The following is a 26,977-nucleotide window of genomic DNA, read 5'->3' as shown; positions in this document are numbered from 1 at the left end:
TGGGCACTCTGACCATCATGTGGGTGGCGCAAGCGTGTTTCTTATCGCAGCTCTCTCCGACGCAGCCCCATCCAGGACCCGACCACCGACATGAGCCGCGATACATCGCTCTGACTTCTCCACGTTGTCGGTGCTTGACCCTGTCAGTACCAGAAGGGGTCAGGTGTTGGAAGAAATAGGATGGCTGCTTGGCTCCCCTACAGAGTGGGTGTACCGGGCCCTCGGATACCACTCTCTCAGGTGTGCCCCCACCCCGTCGGAGACTATATATATATATATATATGTAGGCAATGGGATGCTGTAAACAAAGAACTGCAATACAGCGACTCAGCGCTGTCTCACTGCTTCATCTTTACACTCCTCCCTTTCCTTGGCAGTGATGTAAGGGCCGCTTTTCTGTTAGCCCAATCTTACCAAGCGTTCCCTGCGAGGTGCCTCCTTCTTTGGCTAGTTGTGCTTTTGGTGTTTCGTTTTGGCTTTTAGGCGACTCGCGATGCATGCCTGTTGGAAGGGAGGGGAACTGCTGTTTCTCTGTGTTTTCGGATCTCTCTATCCTGAGCTGCTTCCCTTAGTTGCTATGACCTACACTTATTTTGTGTGTGCGAGGGTTTGAAGCTCTCGCAGTGTTGCTGTGGCCCTATTTGTGCTCACGCCATCAGTGCTGCGATGCATGTAGGGCTGGGTGCTGTTTCATTGGGAGCTGTTATGACCGCGGCAGCATCAGCAGTAGCAGACGTTTCCTTTTTTTTGCTGGTCATGCTCGCTCTCCTTCTCGCCTTGTGCCGATCGTGCTCCCATTTCAGGACGTGTGTTGCCGGCTTCGCGCGACCGTCTCCTGCTTTGTCATTGGTTTTGGTGCCTTTTTGTGTGAATGTGTGTACGACGTGGCCGTGGCTGGGGCGCACTGTATTTCGTCTTTTTTTTTTCGTAGGTCTTCTCTCTGTGCTGCCCTGTACCCCCCTCTTCAGCCCTTTCTCTTGCTCCATTCATGTTCTTTTCGCCATCCCTGTCGCTGTGCCCCTTCATATTAATCGGCACGGCTATCGAATAGCAACATCACAAAACGGAAAAGGAAAGGGGAATGCAAACACGCACGCTCGCCGCATAAGAGGAAGACGCGGTCCGACGAAGAGGACGTGCCACGACCTTCTCACGCTCGAGCCCGCAAAGCAGTGCCATGAGATGCTTCACGTCGGGGGTGTACTACAAGCCTGCCCACAATCGCTATGCGGGTGGCGGGCTGTGGACGCAACCTGCGAGAACCAAGGAAGCAAACCATGAAGCTCATTTGCTATGCGGAGCGTCCACCGTGTAGCTGAATGCCCTTGAGCATCTTTGCCGTGTGCTGGATTCAGTCGCTATAACTCTTTCTCTCTCTCTCTGCGTTGGCCTTTGGCGTTCCTCCTCTGCTTTCGATTTCTCCCTCGCTTTCGTCCCATGTCCTCGTCTTTTTCGTTCTTGCCCTCCCTCTTCCCTCCTCCTCGTCCTCGTGGGGGTTTTCGCCCCTCTTTGTGTGCGCTTCGTGGTGCCTCCTCCCCTTTCACCTAGGAGCTGCGCAACAACAAGTGCGCACAAGAAACAAAACCAAACGAATAGAGGGCGAGTCAGGGCACCTGCTTTGCTGTTCGAGTTTTTTCGAGTGTTTGGCTCTCCTTTCCTTTCTATCTCGGCGTCCCCCTTCTCCTTTCGCACCCACTCACCCTCTCCCTTCCCTCTCTCCCGCTTCATTTGCTACCGCGCCTTCCCTCTGGCCCTCCCATCTCACCGCTGCCACTGAATGCACGCAGCCACTCACCGCTTCAGATGCGTTGTCTATCTTCCTCCGTGTCTCCCCACTCTCTGTCTGCCTCTGTGCTTTCCTCTTTCTTTTTGCATTCTCCACGTCTAGGGCCACACAAACACACACACACACACACACACACACACACGGAAGTGCGCAGCTTTTTCGCTCCCGCTGCTGCTTTTTTATTGTTGCCCCCCCCCCCCCCCCCGCCATATGTCCTCTCTCCTTCCTTTGGGCATGTGGAGACAGTGACCCATGATAAACACCCCGAAGGATGCGCCGGCGGCCACGCTGTCGCCCTCAAAACTTGAGCCGACAGCGGCAAGTTCTCACCGGGAGAGGAGGGCAGGCGTGTGTCAACGCGGCTGCGCCTCGAGCTGAGCATGAAAATGACAAGGCTGAGCAAGGACGAAGATAAGGAGCAGCTAAACACGACGGTGGTGGTGTTGAACCGGCCGCCGCCGCCGTCGTGGAGGGCGGCAATCAGCGGACGCCGGTCAATACTCATCTCCACGAGGATACCTTTGTGCGGTACCCACCCACCGTCACCGCCTCTGGCTCCCCTGGGGTACCACAGCTGGGGACTGCGCACGTTGACCGTAGCGCATTACTGTAACACACGTGCCCAAGGCTGCTTCTCACCGCGCGGATGGGGCCTGTGACCGGCCGGGGTAGTGTGGCGCTGAGTACATATTGGGTGACGGAGGAATATCTGGCTCCTCTTAGCGCTCATCGCACTATTTTTGTTTTTTTGCCTTGCTTCACCTTTTCGAACGTGACTTTCCTCCCTGTGTGTGTGTCTTCGCGTGTCTCTATCTCCCACTTTCTTGGCTCACTCACACTCTCATGAACATATATGTATGCATGTATGCTCATATGTTAGTTTAGTTTTCTCACATATTCGCCTGAGGCTATTCGTTTTGCTGTCTTCTTCGCACCTGTTCTCTGCAAGTGCGGTGTCTTGTGGGGCATTCGACTCCCCTCCCGTTCATATCCTTCACCTTTTTTTTTCGAGTTGTTGTACGTTGCTCCCCCTCCCTCCCCCTCTCTCTTTCCTTCTATTTTCTGCTCGGCTTCTTCTTGCGTTTTTCGCCTCGTAAGCAGATAAACAAATACATGTATCAGCGTGCTTTCCGCTTTTTTGCGTTCTTTCTAGTTGTGTGCTTCGAAGGGTTCCGCTGCTACTAGCCGCTCTCTTTCCCTCTCTCAACGTTTCCCCTCACCCCACATAAACGCTATCTTGACTTTTTTCTAGACTTTGTGCCCCACTTTTGTTCTCTGCTTCGTCTCCGCGTGCGTGCACGTGATTATTTATCTTCGCTTTTCCATGTCTGCGAATGGGAGGCGTGCCTACAAGAGGAGAGGGAAACAGGCGTGGGCCTGAAAAGTCACACACACACACACACACGTAAATCACTCTGCCAGTGCACGCCAGGAGGGACGTGACGATGTGTATTCATATATATATATATTATGTGTGTATGCATCTGTGAGCTTTCTTTACTTCACTGCTGTTTTTATTGCTGAGGTCGGGGCTGCTGTGTTCTGCGCGCGAGTAGCGTTACTGAGCGTGTGAATGTTTGTCTCTCGTTCTCACGTTGCATTCCTCTTTCATGTTCGCCTTCTTCACCCTTCTCTTCGCGGTTCGAGTGCTGTAGCTCGTGTGTGTAGGTGTGTGTATGTGTGTGTCTATGTTCATGCCTGCATGCACCGACAGAAACGCACCCGCCAATGTGCCGCTTCCTCCTCTCCGCACGTGTCCTGCTCACAGGCGCGCTCAGGTGCCCCATGCGCGAAAGAGGCGATGGGAGCCTACTCGCACATGCACCAGCGAGCTACTCGGGAAAGAAATGCACTGCACACCCACGACATCGAGGGATTCCAGAACATTAGATCGACCAACAAAGATAAAGGAGGGGGGGGTACATGTGCGTACAGTGCCGTCTTCCTCTTTTTGTCGCACCTCCCTCGACCACTACGGCACCCGCTCCTTTAGCGCTTCTCTGCTTGTGCACCCTCCCTCTCCCCAAGGCAAGCAGGCAACCGATGCGGTTTCCTCCGCTGCCGCGAAGGTATTCTACCTCCATTCATATGCCGCGCCTTCATCCTTCGCACTTCACATGTCTTCCCTCTTCGCTGACCCTTTTCTTTGTGGTGGTTGTTGTCTCCGGACTCTGCGGATGGGGCGATTTTTCATCTCGCGCGCGGACGGACGCGCGGGAGGAGCATGTGTGTGCTCGCGCACGTTTTCGGCGTCTCTTTTCTCACTCACGCATCGCGCATTTCTTTCATTTTTAATTATCATCGACGAGCACGCACGGAAAAGCAGAGTGCTGAGCGACAGACAGGGGTAGGGGAGTGGGAGGCCAGTGAGGACCGAGTACGCTGCATTGCCTCAGCGGTCTCTCTTACTTGTAGCCCCTCACGGCTCCACCTTTACACACCCCCACGTGCGCGCAGACTCAGCTGCATATGAGTCACAGGGGTGTACCTTTCAAGGCCCGCGCTGGCAAAGCAGCGACAGCCGCCGCCGACGAACCTGGCAATTCTGTTCCTCTGACCTCGCCTTCTGATGCTTTAAACGGCCGAAAAGGTGCTGACCTCGCCACTGGCAAGGGAACCACCTCGGGGGAGGAGTTTGTGTGCGTTCGAGCTATCGCCCAGGCGGGCAGTAGCAGTAGCGCCCAGCTGACGGTGGTGCACCGCCTCCTGAAGAGTGTCTTGGCAGCCGCAGGCAATGTTGTTCGCGGCACCGACTCACAGCGCAAGTTCACAAGCCTATACACAGAGTTTTGCATCAGTGCTGTGCGTAGCTTGGCGGATGTGGAGGACGCTGTGTACGAGCTCACTAACCCAGGCTGTCGCGCTGCCGACGCTGCAGACTGCGAAATTGAAGGCATCGACGATGCCGAGTTCCTTAAACAAGTGGCCGCATATGTGGCGACGCACACCAGCGCCCTCGGCGTGGCATACCTAGAGCACGTTGGTCGGTCTGCCCTCGAGAAGCTGCAGAAACAGCAACGTAAACGGGAGCGCTCCACTACCACGGGCAGCGGCAGCGCTGCCACTTCGGGCCACCGGCCGGCTAAGGTGAGTCGCACGCTCATCGCCAGGGGTGCCGGTGCTCAAGCAGCCCATGGCGGCGCCGCCGTTGATATGCATGACAGCTCTCATTTCGACTCTCTCGGTCTTGTGGATGCACAGGAGACCATGCGGTGCGCTCTGCGGGCAATTGAGAGTGAGAAACAGACGGCTGTTTCCGCACCCACTGATGCGGCAGCCGCGTCGCGTCGCGGTCTCCAAGCTTTTGCTGCGACGCAACTGGGACTGGGCTACTCCGATGCCCGCCCCTCTGGTGTGTTTTTGTCCAGGGCACCTGGCGGCCTCTCCGCGGCAGCGACAACGTCGGGCGGGACGCCGCTTGGCAATGGCACGGTCGCGTACGAGCTGCGCGACCCCCATCTGAAGCTGAGCAGCATTCCAGAGCTGTCTGCCCGTATGCAGCCGTGGACGATCCCGCTGCCGTCCAGCGGCGTGTACTTGGACCGAGTGACGATGGAGCGCGACCGCAGAGGCGGGAACGCGAGCGGCAACGAAACCAGCACCGCCACCGCGGCGGTGGAACCGACCAAGGCAGCATTGGAGGTGTGCCTCGCACCGACGCCCATGGAGTTCCTGCGACAGTGGGAAAGCCGTGAGGCCGCGCTTGCGGCGGAGCAGCAGCAACAGCCTTCGTCGGCCCCGGCCTTCGTCGGGGGCCCCTACAGCGTAGTTCCTTACGCCGGTAGCGGCAGCCGTGCTGGTGGGCCGTCGACCGGCGGCAGCCCGCGTTCCACGGCACCTTTGTCAACGCCCCCCCTTTGCTTGTCCCCCAACAGCAGCCCTCTCGGGCATCACCCTCCCTTTCTGCCTGAGTCGGAGGCTCGCACCAGCGGCGCCGACGTCGACCCCATATCTGCATTCTCCTCTGCCTTCTTTCCAGCGGTGCGGGACAAGCGGACCACGACAAGCCTGCCAACGTACGTGATGGCAAACCTTTCCCACTACGGCGTGTCGAAGATGGAGTACGTGTACACGATGGGGCCGACGAGCAAGTGACACGTGTGTGCGCTCACTGCTCTCTGTGTTTAGCATCCTCCTGCTGCGTGTAAGACGGCCAGCGTATAGGCGCTCGCAAGCCTCCCAAAAGAGCAAAAGAAGAACCAACCGTGCTGCCGTGCCCGGGTGTGTCCTGCCCCCCACTCGTTGTGATGGCCATCAAAAGGCATCCCATGACGACGACGTCTGCTCCCGCCCCCGTCCGAGCCCCCCTTTCACGGTGCAGGAGTCTCTCCCTCCTTTTCTTTTGCTCTTCTTTTAATGTGTTGTTTTCCCCTTCTGCTTGCCACCCGTCACACTTCCCCCCCCCCCCCCACACACACACACACACCTCCGCTGTGTTTTGGTGTTACCACGTTCCACTGCTCACGCACCCCCGTGCGCTTGCTGTACTGGGCGTGCGTATATATATATATATATAAGGCCCAAAGCTTCGGCTTCCCCCCACCCCTCCCACAGACATGCACAACGCGATTGGGTGGCAGCGCTGGTGAAATCACAATCTGCAATCACGTATAGCCACCTTCGCTTTTTTTCTTTCGTGCTTGTGCTATCACCTCTCACTCTCTTGCCTCTTCCTCGTCGGTTCCACGCTCACCTCAACCCCACCGTCGTCCGCGTGCTGTGCCGTGAAGTGCGTCTCTTTCGGTCAGCGCGTGTGTGTATCCGTAGATGCGAAGCGTCAAGCGAGAGAGCCGCACGCCGACACGGAAGCGGCCTTTCTATTCAGTATGTCCTCTGCCGCCGCGGCACAGCTGCAGCGACTACTAGACGGATACGTCTCTGCGAGCCTCGATGGACATGAAAGGAAGCTTCTTCCAAACGGAAACAGCGCGCGTGCCAGGAGCTCTCACACATTGGCTCTTGACGCCGCAGATGTGATGAGCTGCCTGCCGTTTTTTTCGTCTGTCTTCGGTGCTGCTGGCGGCAGCGTCGCATCGCGAAGGGTACTGCGACTAGCTCCTTCGCAAGCATTCATGGCAGCGGCCGGTCCAGTTACGCGACCGACGGTGGACGAGGCAAGGGCTAGCGAAACCTTATCATCGTTTATTCTCTACCTTGGCGACGTGGTGGAGCGGCACCTGCACGCATTCATGTGGGCTGTCTCCGTTGGGCCCCCGTTCTCAACCCTGCACTTCGCAGTCGAGCTGAGACACGGCAACGCTTCCGACGGAAGGAGCAATAAGGAGAGCAGCTCGCATGATGGCAGCGTGAGCGAACGCGGTCACCGCGGCGGGGGTGGTCCGTATGTGAACTTCGTCGCTTGGGTGGCGTTGGAGGTGTATCGCCTCTTGGCGCGAGGTGCCGAGTCTCGGCAGCGTGAGCGGCGCGCTGCCGGTGGTGCCAGGTCCGCGGATGCTGGGGCCCGCACAGATGCGTATATACGGTGGGAGCGTGAGATCGGGGAGCGTGTGTCTGCTGCCGTGGCTGCTGCGCGGCAGCTCGCGACGAAGCCTACTGGCTGCAACGATGTGAGCTGGCAAAATATACTGCGGACTATTTCTTCTGCACCCGATGCGCACCTGGACGACGTCTTCGCCACCTACCCACACTTTTTCTACCTGTTCATGTGCGCTGAACTTCTCCCGGACCTTCAGCGACGCTTGCACAGGTGCAGCGAGCCGCCTCTGGTGAGGCTGCGGGAGGCGCTGCGGAGTAATGCGGCGGTCGCACACACGGACGACCAGCAGCCAACTCATCGAACGCGATCCTTGTCTACGGCATTTTGGGCAGACGCTGTGTCGCTTCTGTGCTGCGAATCCACGGCAGCCGCCAGTCGTATCGGCGCGGAGACGACAATGTGCAAAGAAAGCGGTTTTACTCCTACTGCCACCACCCCTGCTCAAACGTCGATCTTCGTGGCGGCGGCGGTAGCGTCATCGCTGGCAGCGCCCCTCTTGAGGCCTGCGTGCCGCTGGATCGATCGAATTGCGTCCTTTACTTCGACAGCGGCGCCGCACTCACAAGGGCATCTCGTAGTGGCTGACGAGCAGAATCGCGCCCAGGCAGTAATGCACATACTGGACGTGTGCATGCGTTCTCTGCAGCTGGTTCCGCTTCCAATGTATGACGGTTGCGATGCGGATATGCCGCTCAGCCTCGGCAGCTGCGAAATGGCAGGCAACTGGCTGATACCGTCAACGTCGTCGCCGCTGCATGTCCGACCCATGCCGTTGTTCGGGCTGCAGAGACAACGACGCGCTGTGGTGCTGCCGGGGCTGTCGATTGCCGCCACCCGCATCCGCTCTCTGGCTGCGGCGTATTCGGGGAAGGCGAGCACAGTCGACGCGACGGCGCCGGACGTGTCAGCTCCCGCTGGCACGTGTGTCTGGTCGCCGGCGGGTTCATTGGCACAGATGTTGTGGGCAGAGACGCAGCTGAGCTCCGCAGCGGTGGCGCCATGCTGCGACGACACCAATGCACCTTTCACATCTGTCAGCGCAGTGCCGCACTCGAGGCTGCACCCGGTGGAGTTACTTTTGCTGTTCGAGGACGTGCCGTCTGACGCGGAGGCGTTGGCCCGTTTGCGGGCCGCCCTGGATGCCGAGGCACCCGAGGGATGGGTGGTTATGGTGGTCCAGGCCTCCGTGCCGAAAACTGCGCAGCAGTATATAGAGTCTACTTGGGGCGCAGACGCGCGCCCTGTCCTCCTCCTCAGCGCCGTAGGCCAGTGGGGGCTTCAGCAGTTGGCATTGCGCTTCAATGTGCAGCTTAACACATCCGCCACCGACTTGCGTTGCTTGCGCGGGGTTCGACGCCGTCTCTGTAGCGATAGCGGTGCCGGCCAGCCCCAGGAGCGTCGAGGCTGCGGCGTTGCTGCCCTCCCGCTGCGTGGCCAGCAGTACGCGCCATCGTCCTCCCTGTCGGCGAACGACGGTGCGCAACCCCAGCAGCATGGAAAGGACTACTCACGACATGCGCGCTGTGCAGCGGCCTTCGTCGAGGGGCGGGAGCACTACCTGTTCGTGGTCGGAGAGCGCACCGATGCATTAGAGCCCAGCACCTGTAATGCCTCTGCAGCGATGGAGTCGGAGCGCACCACTGGTACGGTAGCCCACCGCGCTGCGGCCGTCTCTCAAGCGCGGCCAACCGCCTTGCAGCTGCAGCCCTCGCCGCCAACACTGTTCCCACCCAGCGTATCCATGCACTTTCGCGACGACTCGGGGGAGTCAAGCAGCAGCGAGTTGAGCGACACCCGCTCCTTCAGCAGTGGATCCACCTTCTCTGACACAACGGCAGCGGCAGCCATGGCGGCAGGCGGGTCTGACGAACGGGTGATGCGGGCGTGGTATGGCGACCCAGCGGTGCCGCCGATACCCTTCGTCGTGGCGAGTGTCCTGGTTGGGGCGGCCACCAGAGGGGCGCAGCACGAGTTGGTGTACGACATCGGCTACCACTGGCGCCTTCTGCTGCATCAGCTCGTTCTACCTGAGCCGCTTTGCTGCCGGGTGCCCACGAGTGGCGAGCGAGGGGCAACAGCCATGGCGATCCGTAAGTTGGACTCTTTGCTGAAGTCACCTCTGCCAAACGGATTCGCCTCTGCCTCCCCTGCTGGGGCACCAGCGGCGTACACCCCGGAGCAGCTGCGTGTGCTAGGCGCCTTGAGGGACGCCCTCTTGTCTTACGAGCTTCTTTCTCTGCAGCATGGGCCGGAGGGGCGCACGCTAGATGAGTCGTGGCAAGTGCTGCAGAGATACACAGAACCCACCACAAGCCCGTACGAGGGGTGCACAGAGGCACCAGCCGAGTCGTGGCTCGCTGTCCAAAGTGCGTATTTGGCAGTGGCCGACTGCCTGGATGAGCTCTGCCTCACTGTCGTCCTCGGCGGGGGCAATGATGCATCTGCGAACAACGGCGAGTCTCAGGACAGCGCCGCACGCGGCCTCTACTTCTTCCCTGTGATATGAGGCAACTGCGTGGTGCTGCAGGGACAGGCTGAGGAGATTGAGTGAAAGGGAGGGCGTAGCAGAATAGCATAAAACTAATCGGCGCTGAGGGGGCGATGCCGTCGACTTCGTGCTTCTCCGTTTTGGCTCATCGGCCCTTCCCCGGGCTAAGTGTGTGTCTGTTTGCTTGTTGCTGTTGTTCCGCTACGTGCATGTGCATGTTTTACCTGTGTAGGAGGCGCGGGACACAGGAATACCCGCGCCACCGTCTCGTCGTCTTCGCTCGATCCTCCCCCTCGTTCTCTCTTTCTGGTTTCTAACCGTTACCGCTACCGCTCCTCGCCTTCCACGTGCGAAAGACGACACGACACACGACACAAACACAAAAGACACGCATACGTACATATATGTATATCTGCATACATATATGTACGTATGCGTGTGTGTGTGTGTGTGTGTGGAGGCACACCGAAACGGATGCCGCCTTCCCATCTGCTACGGTCGAACGCGTTGCGGTGCGGCAGTCAGCGGTGAGCTTTGCCAAATGCCGCTCGAAAGGGGCGGGTGCGAGGGGGGGGGGTGTACGGCGATGCATCGCTGGCGTGCTTGTCTTGCCGTTCGGTGCGGGAGATGTATGCAAACTGCTGCTTCCCATCCGTCTTCTTCATTTCCATGGTAGGCATCAACGTGGACGCAGATACGCAAGTGCGCTTGTAGCGTTCTGGCGCATGCAGAGTTGAAGAGCGCATGCCTTCGCCGCTTATGAGACTCGACATGACGATGCCCCGCTCCCTACGCTCTCACCGCCTTCGTCCCCTCTTCTCTGCTCTCTCGTTTTTTGCTTTCCTTCCGCGCGTATGCGTGCGTCCGTGTTGAGAGGATGTGTTTCAGCTCTACACTGCGCACACGGCCGCCCTCCCTGCTCGGTGGGGCAGGGCAGTGTACCAGAGAGCGACGGCAAGGGGGAAGAGAGAAGACGGCAGCACTCTCTGCACACGCACCTACACATGCGTGGGTGTAGGCTTGCATTGCGGTTGGGCTCGGATGGGCACCTTGCGCGCGTGCTCACTGACCGCTCTGATTTGCCGTCCGTTCTCAGCGCGTCATCCGAGTGTGTAAGTGCTCCTTCTTCTTCTCTGTTCCACTTTACCCCTTCGCAGCTTCATTTACTCAAAACGTTGGCCCCGCGCGCCGTCGCTTGCGTGATCACGTGGTGCACGCGTGTGTGTGTGCGGGGGAGGGGGGCCATCGAAAAAGCCCCTGCCCCCCCCCTCCTCCAACATCTGCCGCTCTCATCCGAATCTATGTTTTTGTTTTCGTGACTTCTTATATGTGTGCGGGCGCGTTTTTGTGCACACGCACCGCCTCTTCGGTGGTGTGCGCCTGTGCAATCAACCACCACTTTTTTTTTGCTCGTTGACCTGTCTGCTTCCTCCTGTAGCCGTCATGCCCCTCCATCCCTCCCTCCTTCGTTAGTGCGTATGCCCATCTTCGTTACCACCCAGTCACAGACACACGCATGCCTCACCTCAACATCGGCATTATAAGTGTCAATGTGCTGCGCACGGAAGCGTAGCTGCTGCAGGCACACACGTCACCCACTTCTTGCACACCTGCGCGCTATGGCGAAAACAAAAGGAAACCGGGCTAACTCGAGGCACAGCAAGCGAGTCATCAAGGGGGGGGGCACACACAACGAGGGAGAGAAGAGTGCAAAGGACGTGCCCCTCTGCAGCTGTGGGTGGCGACTCGGGGGGGGGGGGTGCACGCTCGAAGAGCGTCTTTGTTCACAGCTAAGTTTTTTTTTTTCGCCTCTTACGGCGTCCTATCTGTCTCGCTTTCTCAGGGTGTGTCTGTGCGTGTTGATGTGTTTCATGTTCTCTTCATTCTGTATCGATACCATCAACTCTCCCCCTCTCGCCCTCCTTACCAATCTCTATTCGTTTACTTGCCTTGTCGATTTTAAAGCACAGATGTTGTTTCGACGTTGGTGCTTCTCTCTCTTGGGTGCGCGCCCATACCGCTCTTATTATTATTATTGTCGCCTAGGGCGCTTCTTGGCTGTGCGCTTGCGTGTCTCTGTGCCTTCTCCCTCACGTTGTATCGCCCCCTCCCCCCTTTCGTTCAGCTTGTGCGCCCTTGCGTGCCGCCGCCGCGGTGTGTGTCTTGGCCCTCTTGGTCCGCTTCAGCATTTCGCCACCGCCACTTATACCGCCTCCTTGCCTTCTCTTTTTGATGCGCCCCTTCGAGCTTTCCTGCTTTCGTGTGTGTTGTATGCATGAAACCAACGAAGATGTGCTTTCCTGCGCGCCTTCCGCTTTGCTCCGTTATCGCGGCCGCTCTTCGTCATGGAGGAGTGCCCCCCCCCTCCCCTCCCCTCCCCCCACCGCACCCTCCGAATACCTCCGACCGTTTTCTCTATCGATTGTTGTGTTTCAAAGAAAAGGATAGCTTGTTTCGTCCTTCTTCTGTGTGTCGACGTGCTTGCGTGTTTGAGTGCGTGCGACCGATAGCCGGCGGCTCTACCTCCGTGCCGTTCTCTGCTTTTAGTTCATCATCATTTGTGTGCTTTTGTCGCCTGCTGGACTCTCTTTCACTCTCTCACCAGTTCTCCGTCACTGTGGCACTCCCCGTACGCTCGGGCTTCTTTGGGTGGGCCCATCATGCTTTTCTCTCTGCGTTGTCGCCCTTGTTCGTCTGCTGTCACACCCTGCGTGGGCTGCGTAGCGAAGGCGTCGCGGGGTCAAAGGATGTAGAGTATCCGAGAGGTAGTGGAGCGGCGTATCGGTCTTGGGAGTTACTGACGAAGGGCCGAGCTGATGAGCAGATCTCTGAACTCAGGTTGTTGGACGACTGCCCTCTGGAGCCTCCTCACCTACTCCTTGCGCTCTCTCGCCGGGATATGCTTGCGTGCACTAGTGCCTCGTGCACTCCTCGCGTTTTTGGTCTGCTATCCTCCCTTCTCTGCGTGCTCCTCTATCTATCCCCCCTTCTCTTGAGGTGACATAGCCGCCGCCCCCCTTCGAATTTAGATCAAGCACGACGAAATGGCGTACTCTGAAGACGTAAAGGGGCAGTCCTGAAGATTCGTCGGGGGTTTTTACTCTTCCCCCTCCCCCACGCAATCGACCCCTTGTTGTATTCTGCAGGTTGCGGTGAGGGGCTCATACGAAGGTAATGCGGTACCGCGCAATGCTTACTCTGCTATCCTACCTGCCTGGCTGCCTTTACATGCGATGACGGGCTTTTTCGTCGTCTCTCTTTTGCGGCTCCGTTTACGACCTCTGCTTTTTGTGCCAACTTCACTGTTGACCCGTTCTTGCCATGCATACATACATATACGCATATATATATATATCTTCTCTTTTATACGCCCCTGGAGGTGCGCGTGGTCACGCCGTTGGCCATGCTTCCTTGCTGGCCTTTTCATGTTTTGTGCACCCGAATGCCGGGTTAAGCTGAGCTGCAAACTCTTCCTACTTTACGATCGGGCTTGCGTGCCTGCAACTAAAGATCAGACCGAACCCAATGCGTTACATGACTTAGCACCACCTCCCCCATGATACCGCGCAACGTTCGGAAACGTGTGGGTGTTCCTCGTTTTTCTTTTTCTGCAGTTGATGGCCTTCTCGAGTCGTGCGCGATGGTGTGCCGACGACGTTGCCGGAGAGGGTGAGTGTGTGCTTGTGTGCATCCTTCTCCCATCGCATGCCACTGAGTTCAGTCTCTTCCACAGACCAAAATGGGCGGTGTTTAGCCGCAAAAAAAAGTCTGAAAGAAACACTGCCGCACCCATCCAGGAGCACAGAAGAAGCATGCGCGGGCACCACCAAAGAAAAGCTCGTGTGAGGACCTCCCATCCCTCCATGCGCCCTGCTCGACGGAACGAATGAAGCAGCGTACTTGCGCTGCATGCTGAGCCGCGAGTGTGGCCAACTCTTCCCTTGCTCCTCCTTTTCTCTTCTGTTGACGGTTCGCTAAGCGAAGATCGATGGCCAGAACTCGAGTCATCGGGCCAGCTTATTACAAACTAGGAATCCTGCACTGAGGTCACCGCGGCGCTTTTCGGACTCAGTTGCTCTCTCGCCGATCCCTGGGTATCCTCGTTGGCTTCCCCACTTTTTTTTTGTGACCTCGCCCGCTCCTCTGCGTCCTCGTTGCCCCAACCGCCTCCTCCCCTACTTCTGTGTGATCTACTCAGACATCCCCCCTCCCGCATGCACAAGCAAAACACGCAAGGCATACGGGAAAAACGCACATTGTGAGGCAAAGGGAGATACAGAAGTCACCACATCCACGTTAAGGGGGAGAGACACCCCTCCTCCCCCCTCCCCACACACACACAGAGAGCGAGGCAGCCGGGCAGTACAGTGTTGCTATTATTATTATTAGTTTCCTCTTCGTCAAAGGTGCTGCAGAAAACAAGAAAAGGAAGCAGGACAGAGAGAGGCGATACCGAAAGGAAAAACAGCACAAAGAAACGGCAGGGACTCGCACGCACACGCACGCGCGCCTACGCCCAGAAGGCCATATACACCCACACCAACCCACTCACCCACACCTAAAAACGCACACAGACAGACAAGACAGAAGTATAAGAGTAGCATCGAGCACCATCTACTGCATATATCTCCTTCCACGAACTAAGCGTTGTTTCTCGTTTTTTTTCTATTTGGCATTTTGTTTTCTTTGGTTGTGCTAGTTTCATCCTTTTTGTGGAGCTGTCCTTGCACCGTCATCTTATTCTCCCCTCACGCCCTGCTCAGCCGCGGCGCTTAGTCGCTTGTTTTTTCTCATTTCCACACAAACATATACATATATATATACATAAATATATATATATATATAAGCATATGTAAAGAGATAAACTTGTATACGCATATATGTTATATGTGTATTTGTATCGCTTCTTACTCTGTGTTACTCTCTGAGGCATTCACTCTCTCTCTCCCCCAAAAAATTGTAGTGTACACATCTCCTTTTTTTTTTCTGGTTTGCTGTTACTCTCGTTCCGTGTACATATTTCCTGTGTCGCTGCGGCGTTCGGCCTGGGCTACACACATACACACACACACACGCACCTCCACACGCTATCCTTCTTCTTGCGCCGCCATTCTTTTTCTTGCTCCAGCGATTCTCTTGTGGGCGATAAACAGTCGCGAATTGTGTCAGCGACAGCAACAAAGGCCTAACAAAGTGGCATACAGGCGAGAAAATATATCGGAGGTGGACCGATCAGAAGACACAGACGTGTCGCTTTCAAAACTAAAAGTCAAGAAGGACGCGGCGACCGAGACTCCTGCCTGTCTCTGTCTCTCCGTATATAGTCGTATTTGTGTCTTTCTGTGTGTATGTGAGGGAGAGATCTTACGACAACCCCACCGAACTCGTGGGCTGCAACCCCACCCCATCCACAACAACAACCCCCACCCTCTTTCCTTCACACCCTCTTTTGTTGAGTGCCCGTTTGTACGCTTCATTCTCTCTCTCTCCCCTTTTGTTGTCGTTGTTGGTATTGTCGTTGTGTGCGGCGCCCCTTTTTTTTTCGTGCTCCTTACCCAGCTTCTTTGTGTTTCTTTCTGCCCCACCCTCCCTCCTTTTCTTTTGGTTTCATGTCTTTGCTGGTGCTCACCGGCTAGCCCTCACTCCGTCTCCGCTGTTTCTTCCTCGTTCCTTTTTCCTTTGTGTTTTCATTTTGACGTTCACGTTGTCCGCCGCCGCCGTTTCACCTCATCATTTCGTTTGCGTACACTGAAAAGGCTCTGTGTCTTTTCCTGTCCTGTTGCTTGGCGTATGCTGATCTGATTTCTTCCCTGCTCTCTTCTTTCTTACCTCTCACGGCCCTCCCCTTTCTCCCACCTCCTCTCTCGCCGTCTACGACCACCTGTTTGCTGTGTATGTGTTGTGTGCTGCCCCCTCTCTCTCTCCATCTCTCTCCCTGTCCCTTTTCTGCATTTGCACCTTGGGATCTGCTGTTTTTCGTTGTTTTATTTTTATGTCATCATCGTTGAAAACAAAACAGTACGACTGAACACACACACACACACACACGGCACGCTTCGTCCTTCTTTTCCTTTCTTTTTTCTTTATTTTCGTTTTCACACTAGATGTTTTGATTACGTGTTTGGTTGCTGCCTTTTCTCTCTCGATCTCTCTCTATCCCTATCTCCATCTTCTCCCCCCTTCCCATCACTCTGTCTTCCGTCGACGCTTGCCGCTTTCTTTTTTTTTTTGTTTGTCTCTGTCGCCCTTTAGAGATCACACATCACTTCGTCTCCTCTTCTCTTTTTCTTTCTCGGTTGTTTTCGGTTCCTCTTCTCGCGTTTGGGTGCCCACGCTCCTACCTTGTCTCCGCATCCTCGCGTTGTACTCGGGTAATTCGACCGCAGAGGGGATCGAGCAGGGCAGAGTGCGCACAAGCACATCCCCTTGGTAACATCCACACTGCACAGGGCCGCTGCTGACGTTTTCTTGGTCTACAACCGTATTATGTGGCCGTAGGTGGCGAAGCTCGTGGACAGCCTTCAGAACGCTTCTTCCTCCAACCTGAGTGCCTCACGCAACGCCAAAGTCAGCTTGTCGCATCGCATGGACTTGTCTCCGCTGCAACTGCATGATGAGGCGGCGCCCCTACGCCGCAGTACCGGCGTGGCGGCCACCTTTGGTGGGCTTTCGCCTCCTCTGCCTAGCGAGCGCCAATCCATAGACCAGCCACGGCGGCACAAGAGCGACAAGCATCACCACATCAGCCGCGACAGTAGTCCTAACCCGACCATCGGATCCTGTAGCGGAGACGCACCGACTTCCCAGGCAAGCTTGCCGCTGCTGGCCGGTATGATGGCCTCGCGCAAGGAGCTTTTCACCGAGCTCGCCATTCCTTCCACCCAATCGATGAATGGGCAGCAGCAGGCTCAAGGCATGAGCTCCTCTCCCGCTGATGCCGCACAACCGTCAACATCACAGGATGGGGTTGGTACTGCTTCGCGCGCTCTCTCGCCGCGTGCGTTGTCCACTCTGGGAAGTCTAGGCCCTAGCGGGCCGGTGGCTGGGCTACTAGCCACATCCCCGCCGGGTAAGGACCTGTCAAACGCCGCATTACGAGGTGGTTTTCTGTCCGAAAGCATCTCCCTCGTCGAGTCATCAGTATCGTCCATATCACGCAGCGCACTCCGGCTGCACCGCGGCAGAGCGCGTGATCGCCTTCCCAGCGACCGTGAAGACTCCAGCGGCATGGGCGGCGGCAGGAATGATGATGTGCCGTCGCAGGTGCAACTGCCACCCATCACACGCTCTCTGACGAGCGCCTCCGCCAGCTTGCGAGGTCGCCAGTTTCCCACCGCCCTGCAGGAGCTGGAGGGTTCGAGTGCTGGTATTGGGTTGCCGACGCTGTCTTGCTCCTCCTCGCTCAACTCGATGCGCCACGAAGACGAGGGCCCGTGTCTTGCGCCAGCCCTGAAGATTGTGTTGGAGGCGTCGGCAGCTGTTGGGCAGCCACCGCGGCTGCTGCATCCGGCGGCCCTCCCCAGAAGCAGCGATGAGCGTTGTGATGTCGACTCAATCAAGCCATCCAGCTCGTTCAGCTTGGTGCAGTCTGCACGCCGTGCGATTGCCATGGGCATGGGCAGTGACGACGATGCCAAGACGAGAGGGCATCAGCCGACCCCAATCGAGGTCAGCGACCGCGGCGACGGTACCACCATGCTTGCCACAGCCCCGGTGTCGCTCACGGTGGAGGCGGCACCGCTGACGCTGACAGGCGGTCTGACGGGCCAGTCGTCCTCACGGAACTCGACCGGGATGGGGCAAACGACCTGTGCAAACACCCCCGCCTTTCCGTTCGAAAAAAACGCGGCCGTCACGCCCATCGCGAACTCGGGCTTCAGCCGCTTCGACACCGCCGTTCTCGAGAGCGGCGATTACGCACCAGAGGCGACGCGACCGCCGACCGGCGAGCGTTCCAGCGGCCCCAAGCACGGAAGCTTGCAAAGCCTTGACCACGACAACTACACGACCGCCGCGCGCGGCGCGACGGGCCAGCAGCGACCCAGCGACTCCATCGAGAACGACGACGCCGCGCACCAGAAGCGGGCGAAGCGCCGCCTGAGGAAGACACGGAAGAAGGGCAAGGCCAAGCGGCAAAAAAACGGCGAGGCAGTGGCGGAGGGCGAGAACGGCGTGGCTGTTGATTCGCTGAAGGCGGCTGCGGTTGCTCACAGGTCGGACAGCGCCCTGGCCCGCAAGCGCGAGCGCAAGCGACAGCTGAAGCACGAGAAGATGAAGGAGATGTCGTCGGAGGAGCGTCGCCAGTACAAGGCGGAGCATCAGCGCCGGCGTGCTGCGAAAAAGGCAATGCGCTCCTCCGCAGCGGCGGCCTCGCCACACCTCGAGCGCGACAATCATGGTGACTGGAGCGGCAGCAGGCCGTACCACAGCAGCGATCCCTCTGCTTCTTTCTCTCCGGCGCCCGTGCCCACGGCGGGTGCTGTTAAGCAGCATCCGCCGCTGTCGTCCTCGCCGGAACTGTCTCAGCCTTTGGCACCTGTTACCGCCGCGGCTGCAGACCCTGATGCCAAGGTGACAAGCTCGCACGCGCGGCAGCCATCAACAAAGTCGGAAGTCGAGCAGAGCGTCCCGAGCCTGGTCGACAGGTCCTCTTTGGAGGATCTTGCTGCGACGCTTTCGCCGCAGGTCCTCGCCAGCACGTGCAGCGCGTCCACCAATGCGCTGGCCGACGGAAGCAGTTCCTTGCTGAAGGCGTTTCAAGGACGGCGGTGCACGAGCGCTTCTGGTGGAGGCGCTCCCGTCGTTCCCAGCACGGCGTACCCTTCGAAGTTGATGTCGAGCACCCCGATGCCGTTTCGGCGTCGCCTTTTCACCGACATTGCTGGCAGGCCGCAACATCAGGGAGGCACAAACAGCTTTCTCCACGTAAGCAGCAGCACCCCAGCCAACGTCAGCGGCCTGGAAGGGCAGCTGCAGGTCCACAATGCGGACGCCGAGGGCTTCGGTATGGAGCACGATGCTACGCTTGAGGCAAGTGGCGGCAGCGCGGATAACTACGATGACAACGAGAGCCGAGGTCCACCGCGCAGACAACCGATGGACGAAAGCGGCTCCGTCGTCGACGTGGTTCCCGAGCGCGCTCCGATGCCCGACGGGGGTGCGCTGAGTCCATCCCCACACCTTCCCGCAGCCGCGGCGGGATCCGGAACAGCCGCCATTCTGGAACTGAAGCAGCAACAGGAGGTGCAGCAGCGGTATCGGCTGCCCTCGCTGGCGGCCGGCACTTCGCTCGCTGCCATGCTTGTCTCCGTGGCCAATGCAAATGGCGATGTCGCTTCGGCCGATGCGAGCGAGGCTTCGTTGATGACTGCGTCTGCTCCAGGACGGGGGGCCGATCATTGTCAAGGGTCGAGTCTGCCTCTGCGACCCGATGCGAAGACGAGCCAGTCAGTGGAGCCAGGCCTGAACCAGTCGCCCACGGGCGATGCGCTGACTGGCGCCGTCACGAAGGGGACCGCCGTCATGCCCGTCACCTCCATGTCGTACTGCTCCGCATACAGTCGATCTCATACGAGGGATTGGGAGCCGGCAGCAGTCGAGCCGGCGGTGAAGGGTGCTGGTGGTGCGGAAGGGTGTGGCGCAGGGCAAAAAGCTCTAACACCGGCGGCAGCCGTATCAGCAGCAATGGCAGCGGCGCGGAAGGCCAGACGGAGCCCGTCCTCGTCGTGCTCTTCTTTGCGTAGCCGCAGTAGCGACGACGAGAGCGCCGACGGCAGCTCCGGGTACAGCTACAGCAGCTACAGTAGCAGCGGTAGCTTGGTGCCGGAGGTGCTGCAGCTGGTGGGAGGCTGCACTGTGCCGCCCCCTGTGGCTGCCTTCTCCGATCTCAAGTACCGCTACTCTTGCGTGCCGCAGCTGCACAGCTACGCCGAGCCGGCTATCATCCACGAGTGGAACCTCGCCGAGGGCTGCTGGGGCAGTGTGGAGACGAGCGTGGTGCTGAATCCGCAGCCCTTCTCGAAGGGGAACATGCGTGCGTCCTACTACATGATCGACATGCGTCGGCTCAACTGCCTCTTGGTGGCGAAGCGGTATTTGAGGTCGACCGTGAGGGACGACCAGTACTTTGACGACGTCTCAATGCACAGCATTGCGGGGCACTGGGCACGTGCCTTCAACATGATGCATCCACCGAAGGAGGTCCGCTTCGTCCCTGCGGCTGTGTTGGTCCTACCGAAGCGCAACCCACCGCTGATACTGGCCATGGAGCCGCAGCTGACAGGCAAGTTTGTGAAGTACAATAACAACTGCGGCTACGTGCGGCGAAAGGCGCGGTGGACGCCGCAGGCCTTCTCGCACTTCACGTACCACGCCAGCAATCATGAGCTGATGGTGGTGGACATCCAAGGCGTCGACGACTACTACACCGACCCGCAGATTCTCTCCTCAGACGGGGAGGGTTATGGCCGCGGCAACCTCGGCGAAGAGGGCATCCGGCGCTTCCTCGAGAGCCACAGGTGCAACGAGGTTTGTCGCGCTGTGGGCCTGCCTCCGCTGCAGCGCAACGCCAAGGGTGCCGTTATCACACCTCTGGCGTCGCCAGGGAGTGGCCGTAGCAGCGCCGGGCCAGGCACACCGGCGGCAAAGGATCGTCTGAATACAGCGATGCCCTGCGCGTCTGGGTTGAAGGAGGAGCGACTCCCCCCGAAGGCCTTCGTGCTCGCCCGCCGCGCTTCCTCGGGGAACACTCCAGGCCACGAGCACAACGGCGTGCAGCTCGGTTCGCGACAGCCGAGCGAGACCAACCTGATGTTGTCGCCAGCGCCGCCACCGCGGCAGACGCTGCACACCGGCAGCAGACCGTCGTCTCCGTCGCCACTGGCAGCAGCGCCTTCTGCGCTGACCCCGGGAGCCTTGCCACACCGCGTGGGGCCGGTGCAGAACTGCGGCGTAAAGTACGTTCGCTACCCGCGACAGGCGCTCATCCGGCCGCAGAGCCAGTACTTCGTCTCCACGGTCGCGGGCGGCCTCATGTCAGTGCCGCCGCAAGGCAGTAGTGTGCCAAACGGGTACGGTAGCGGCAGCTCCTTCTCGGCGCTTCAAAGTTACCCTCCCGCGAGTGAGCAGAGCGGCGGCGCGCCCAGCGGTATGGCTGGTGCTGGCCACGCCAGTGCAAGTCCCCCGCCACAAGGCTCTGTGATGGTGGCGGTGCCGCTGCTGCGCCCCCCCGCGGGGGGGCGTCCCGGATACGCCGGCGCCCAGTCTAGCGTTAGCCCGGAAGGATTCCACCTCTTGACGGCGCCGAGGAGCGGAGAGAACGTCGGTTCGTTGCACCAGACGCCGCATGTGCGGCCCAGTGGAACGACCAATCTGGGCGGTGGCGTGCCCAATTTCTACCCGCACCCACCCGTGACGGGCGCTGTCGGCAGCCCTACCGGAAGATGCGCCTCGCACCAGAGCTCGTTTGCTGCAGTGGCGCCGACGATTCAATCCACGGAAGAGGTAGCCATGGCACATAGGCCGAGGTCACGTCGCCAGTCCTTCAGTCGCCGGCCGGTGTTCTCGGCGGTGGAGGAGATGCCGAAGAGGTCCGAGTCCCGCTACCATGGCCACCCTCATTTGCACTGAGGAGAGAGAGTGTATGTTTGTGCGTGTGCTCGCTGCCAATGGTGCGGCGCGTAGCACTTGTTGACGCATACCCGATGTGAACGTTGTGCTGATGCTACCACTTGTGCACGCACTGGCGCTCGTTTCTCTTCTCTTGACTTCCCTCTTTTGGAGGGAGAAGAGAGGGTGGCCGTGGTGGTAACATATTGGTGCACCCCACCCTCTCTTTCTCTCTCTGTATGTGTGCACCATTCGCAGGCACACCCCACACACGTATCGGCGCGCTTCTCCCTTCTCCTTTGTTCCTTCCAGGTGTGTTGGATCTTCTCTTACATCTTCATTCTTGTCTCCGTCTTGTTGAATCCGCCGCCCCCTCCACCTTAACCTCCGTGCGTCGTGGCTACTGACTAGCAACACCACCCCCTCCGCCCACTTCTCTCCCAGGGCGAGAGAGAGCGAGCGAGCGAGACATAAACACACACGAGAACACACACACACACACACACGCATGCAGAAAGGGCACTTATGGGCGCGTACCATGTGCATATTTCTGACGCGACGTTGGTAGACCCGTTTAACACCCTCCTCTTCTTCCCATCCAAAGCGCCGCCTCAGTGAGCGGGTACACACAAACACACAGAATCCCCTCTCCTCCCCTCCCCTCCTCCTCGCACCCACGGATCTTTACTCGTCCCTCGCCTCCGCTTTTCCTTCTCTCCTCCTGTGTTCCGCTTCCATGTGGATGGGCGGGTGGATGCCACTGTTCTCCTCAACCACCTCGGCTTCTTCGTCTCCCCTTTTGTTTTGCTGTGTGTGCGTATATATATGTGTGTGCGCGCGCGTGTGTGCGTACGTCGTTCTCACACGGCCACCCCCGGAGAGCTGCCTGGCTTTCTTCGCTTGCCGTGGGCTCGTTCTTGCGTGTTCTACTCCACTGCTGCTGCGTGATGATTGCACCCCGTGTGCGCGCTTCGGTGCTTGAGGCGAAGATGATGATGCACCTCGACGCAGGAAATCGGAGTTACAGAATGGACTCGTTGTGGCTCAGGTAAATAGAATGCGAAACGAAACCGTTGTTGCGCTAATGCGTACTCCTGCATGTGAGAGAAAAGGAGAGATGGAGAACGGCCAACATGTGAGGCGTTGCAATGGACGGGGTCTGTGGACTTGCTTCGTTTTGTGTTGCTGTTGCCTCCCTTTCCCCCTTCCTTGGCCCTCTTTTTCTTTTCTCTATCTCACTGCCCTCCCCCCGTGCCGCCTTTTCCATGCATCATCCTCCGCCGTGTGCGCACGTGTGCCTCTCACCCTTTCCACACTGTGCCGCTCTTCTCTCTGTGCGCATTGGAAGAACCCACCACCACCGCCGTTTCTTTTCCTTGGCGTTCTCCTGCGCTGTCGTTCTGCTTTCAACGGCTGCGATGTGTCGTGCTCTTTGTTGTCGTTTCGCGTCTATATTTTTCGGCTCTCTTCTTATTCCTTTCCAGCCATGGGAACGACGCTTCTCGCCTCCTTCTCTCTCCCATCAGCTCATTTCCGTTTCCTCTTTTGTTGCTCTTCCTCCTAGACCAGTTGTGCCACGACTTCCGCCCAGCCTGCCCCCCAAACCCCCGAATCTCTCTCTCTCATCTCCCTTCGTCTCTTTTTGATGTCTATCTTGCTCTCGTTGTTCTCTCTTTTTCGCGGCTTCGCTGCTCTGCCCGGCGACAGTGGGTGATGTCTATGAAGACGGAAAACTGCGGCGGGCAGCCGAGACCGCTGCTCTCTTGATGTTGTGAATGCTGGCTCGGTGACAGAGAGACGAGGAGGAGATACAAGCGAGTAGTGTATGCTCACGTCTTTGTATAACGACGTCCTGCACCTGAGTTCGCCTCTTCACACGGCCCACCATCACGTCTCTGGTTTTCGAGTCTGCATCGGCCGAGCCCTCTTTTGGTTGGCCCGTATACGGGCATTCTTTGCCCGCCGCTGACAAGCGAGGGCTCGTTGTGAGATTGGTGGTGTGCTGCGTGTCTGTGTTGCTCTCTTCTTTTGGTTTTCTCTGTTCCATTCTCTCGGTGCGTGACTATCTGTGTCCCGATTTCGAGCTCACGAGGGTGAGGTCTCACTCCCGGCAGACAACCCGGCCGGAGATGACGATGACAAAAAAGGACGGCGTGGAAAGCACTTGAAGCTCCGTTGTTTGTCGCACCGGCGTACCTCTTGTGCTGCGGCTGTAAAGTCGTGGCTCTTCTGGATGGCAGCCATGCTACAGAAGCATCCACATGACGGAGCTGATACGAGAACGAGGAAGAACAACGACGAGGGGTATGAGGAGATTCAAAATGGTGTGCTTGACTCCCTCTCCTCCTCTTTGCTATCCCTGCCACTTCTCTATTTCCATCTTTCGTACATGCCTGTACGACTTGTCCCCCCCTCCACAATGCCACCTTACCTCGCTTCTCTCTTCTCCGTGTGGCCTCTCACTTCTTGCCCTCTCCTCTTCCCCTCTTTGCATCCTTCCCTCCCCCCTCCCCCCTCCCCCTACACACACACGCAAAACTGCGTGAACGTTGCGCCCAGCTCTCCCCCTTCTTTTCTCTCCCCCTCATTTTTCCCCACCCCCACTCTGCAGCGCGTCTCTGCACATCTCCGTCTACCTCTTTCTTTCGAAGAGCCGAACCTTTGCCGCTCTCTCTAGCCCTCTCTCGCTCTCTCTTCCACATACGACCAGAGCCCTTGTTTCCATCCCCCTCCCCCTTCTGTCTCTGTCTGCGTGTGTGTGTGTGCGCGCGCGAGCGCAGGTCGGCCGACCATTCCTTTGCTTCGTTGTTGTTTGGGTTCTCTGCGCGTCCCTTTCATTTTCCTGTGCGTTTTTTTTTTCACTCGTGCCCGCTCAGGCTCGCCGGATCGCTCTCCCACCCCGTGTTTCACAGACTCTCTCTCTCTCTGTTTCGTCCGCTCGTCAGTGGTCTTGCTGCCCGTTTTTCACGCATTGTCAGCTCTCCCCTCCCCCACTCGCACTCCGAGCGCGCACACTTGTGTGTGTGCCTCTCTGCTTGCCACACAGGGCTACACACGTATACACAGCAGGGAACAGCAGCGCAACAAGCGAACGATATTCCCCCACGTAGAGCAAGGCCAGCACCCTAAAGGCCACTAAAAGAGGGCGAGGGAATCAAGGGCAGATAGACACACACGCGTGTGCACATCAACAGAAGCTTATCTCCCCCTTGTTTTCTGGTCATTATCGACGTGCACAAGTGTAGAACTCCTCCTATGTGCCCCAGCCTGAGCGTGGCGGCAAGGTTTCGTGCATTCTCTGTTACTTCATCTCTCTGCTTCTGTGAGTGTGCGTGCGCGTCGGAAGAGTATCTGCATCTCCTGCACTCTCTCGGAACAGCAGGCCCTTTCCTTTCACCGCGTTGAACTCTCTGCTCGTTCCAGCTAGAGAGAGCGCATCATCTGTATACCGTTGCCTTCTCCCTCCCTCCCTCCCCCTCCAGACTCGCGTCTAAGCGCGTGCACCCGGAGAGTCGAACTCGACCACTACCACCGTTTGACCATCGAAAAGGGAGGATATGAACTTCACACAGCAGCTGTGGTCTGTGAAGGAGTGGGGCCGCGTGATGGCCACGAGGAGCGAGTACGTCACGATTGTGCACGAGGCGACCAACGATGAAAAATGGGGGCCGACAGGGCCGCAGATGGATGCCGTATGCAACGCCTACCCCCGCGGCGGCCCCGAAATCTTGAACGAGCTGCGCAGCCGCCTCAACAACCGCGACAAGTCGTGGCGCCCGTGCTACAAGTCGCTGCTCGTCATCGACCATCTCGCCCGCAACGTCGACGACCGTTACCTGCCGGAGATCTGCGCCTTGGTGCCCCTCATCCGCACCATCTCCACCAGCTTCTACTACACTAACCCCAAGGGTGTCGATCACGGGGTGTCAGTGCGGGAGCGGGCGAAGAAGGTCGCGGACCTTCTCAGTGATGGCCTGCAGCTGCGCGAGGAGCGCATGGTAGCCGCGCAGATCAAGGAGAAACTCTCCCACAACGCTAGCGATGGCGGCGGCCCGAACAGCGGCTCCCCCTACAGCGGAGCTGGCGGCTATGGCGGCTTTTACAGCGGTGGATATGGCGGCAGCCGCGATCGTGACCGGCACCGAAGCTATGGCAAGGGCTCCCGCCAGGCCTATGACTCCTACCGGTCCTCGCCGCCCCCTGCGACGGTTCTGTCGCGCCCGCGCACCAAGGAGGAGCAGGAAAGGTGCGACATGGAGATGGCGCTGCGCTTGCAGCGTGACGAGGAGCGCCGCAGCGGCGTTTCGGCCGAGCAGCTGGAGGAGATGTACGCAACCAAGGTCCGCCAGCGCCAGAACGAGGCTGAGCGCCAGAAAGTGACCGCGGAGGACGACGAGAGGCTCGCCATGCGACTCCAGCAGGAGGAGGAGGAACGGGCGCGGCGCGAGGGCGTATCGCTGCCGACGCTGAACTCGGACAAGCCATCCAGCACGCCAGTAAAGGCCCCCTTGCCCAACCCGCCCGCGACGAATGCGCTTGAAGAACTCTTCGCCCCTCCCCTGTTCTCCCAGCCCGCTGTCGCCGCCCCTGCTTCGTCGGCGGACCCCTTCGATTCCTTCCTCGACTCCCGCTCCGGACTTGCACCACAACAGAACTCGTGGGGGCAGCCCCAACAACAGCCGTCCAGCGTTCAGAACCAATGGGGGCAGCCACAGACAGCCAACGACGCTTGGGGTGCACCACAGCAATGGCCGCAACAGTCCGTGCCGCCGCTGCAACAGCCCGTGCCGCCGCTGCAACAGCAGCAGTTCCACCCTTGGGGACAATCTGCCACCGTCTCAACAAGCAACTCTTGGGGCCAGCCCCAGCAAGGACCTTCGCAGCAGCAGCGCGTGGACAACAACGGCAGCGCTGGCTCGTGGGGTCAAGCTCCTCCGCCTCAGCTGCGGGACCCGTGGGGCCAGCCGCAACAGCAACAGCAACCGCAGCCGCAGCAGCCACCGCAGTCGTCGAATTCTTGGGGTAAGTTTTATCAGCAGCCTCAGCCTGGCCATTGGGGCCAGACATCTGCACCACCTGCGCAGCTGTCCGATACATGGGGCCAGCCACCGGCAAGTAACACAGCGAGGGCTCTCGACTCCTCGAACAGCGGGGGTAACTTGGGCAACATGTGGGGTGCTTTGGACCGGTTCTCCAACCAGCAGCAACATAAGTGAGAGAGCACAGCATCGCTAGTGTGCTCCCTCTTTCTGCCCCCCTCCCCCTCCTCCCTATCACTTCCACTTTCACTATTTCAGAGACACCCCCACCCACCCAACAGCCCATATATATATATATGTACGTGTCGCTGATGATGAGTTCTTGATGCATGTTGTTGCCGACTAACGCTGCTCTGTCGGTCGTGTTCTGCGTGTGTACGTTTTGGATGCAAGGGACTCCCTCCCCTTCCATCGAGCCGCTTCGGTGCTTACCATGGACCCCATATGGGATACGGTGTGATGTGCTATGCACGCATGCCTCTAAGGCGTCATGAAGGCCGAGAAAAAAAAAGGAGAAAAGGCGCGCAGAAGGCGCGAGGGGGAGGGGTGGATGGGGTGGT

At 58.5% G+C, this 26,977-nt stretch overlaps 4 protein-coding genes across 4 annotated transcripts; all 4 read left to right on the top strand.

Annotated features, from left to right (window-relative positions):
• Positions 1-4,255: 4,255 nt before the first annotated feature.
• On the top strand, positions 4,256-5,881 carry LDBPK_250710 (hypothetical protein, conserved; the record flags this gene model as incomplete). Its single annotated transcript, XM_003861353.1, has 1 exon — positions 4,256-5,881. One exon carries the CDS (start codon positions 4,256-4,258, stop codon positions 5,879-5,881), a length of 1,626 nt encoding a protein of 541 aa, XP_003861401.1.
• A 731-nt stretch (positions 5,882-6,612) lies between these two features.
• Positions 6,613-9,789, top strand: LDBPK_250700 (hypothetical protein, conserved; the record flags this gene model as incomplete). Its single annotated transcript, XM_003861352.1, has 1 exon — positions 6,613-9,789. The coding sequence occupies one exon, from the start codon at positions 6,613-6,615 to the stop codon at positions 9,787-9,789; it is 3,177 nt and encodes a 1,058-aa protein (XP_003861400.1).
• Positions 9,790-16,356: 6,567 nt separating this feature from the next.
• Positions 16,357-21,399, top strand: LDBPK_250690 (myosin heavy chain kinase c-like protein; the record flags this gene model as incomplete). Its single annotated transcript, XM_003861351.1, has 1 exon — positions 16,357-21,399. One exon carries the CDS (start codon positions 16,357-16,359, stop codon positions 21,397-21,399), a length of 5,043 nt encoding a protein of 1,680 aa, XP_003861399.1.
• Positions 21,400-24,935: 3,536 nt separating this feature from the next.
• Positions 24,936-26,594, top strand: LDBPK_250680 (epsin, putative; the record flags this gene model as incomplete). The annotated part of the gene is made up of 1 exon (XM_003861350.1): positions 24,936-26,594. One exon carries the CDS (start codon positions 24,936-24,938, stop codon positions 26,592-26,594), a length of 1,659 nt encoding a protein of 552 aa, XP_003861398.1.
• Between the last annotated feature and the right edge of the window lie 383 nt (positions 26,595-26,977).

This window comes from Leishmania donovani, chromosome 25 (assembly GCF_000227135.1).
Source record: "Leishmania donovani BPK282A1 complete genome, chromosome 25".
NCBI lineage: Eukaryota > Euglenozoa > Kinetoplastea > Trypanosomatida > Trypanosomatidae > Leishmania > Leishmania donovani.
The sequence above is the reverse complement of the archived record's forward strand: the minus strand, read 5'-3'. Positions and strand labels throughout refer to the sequence as shown.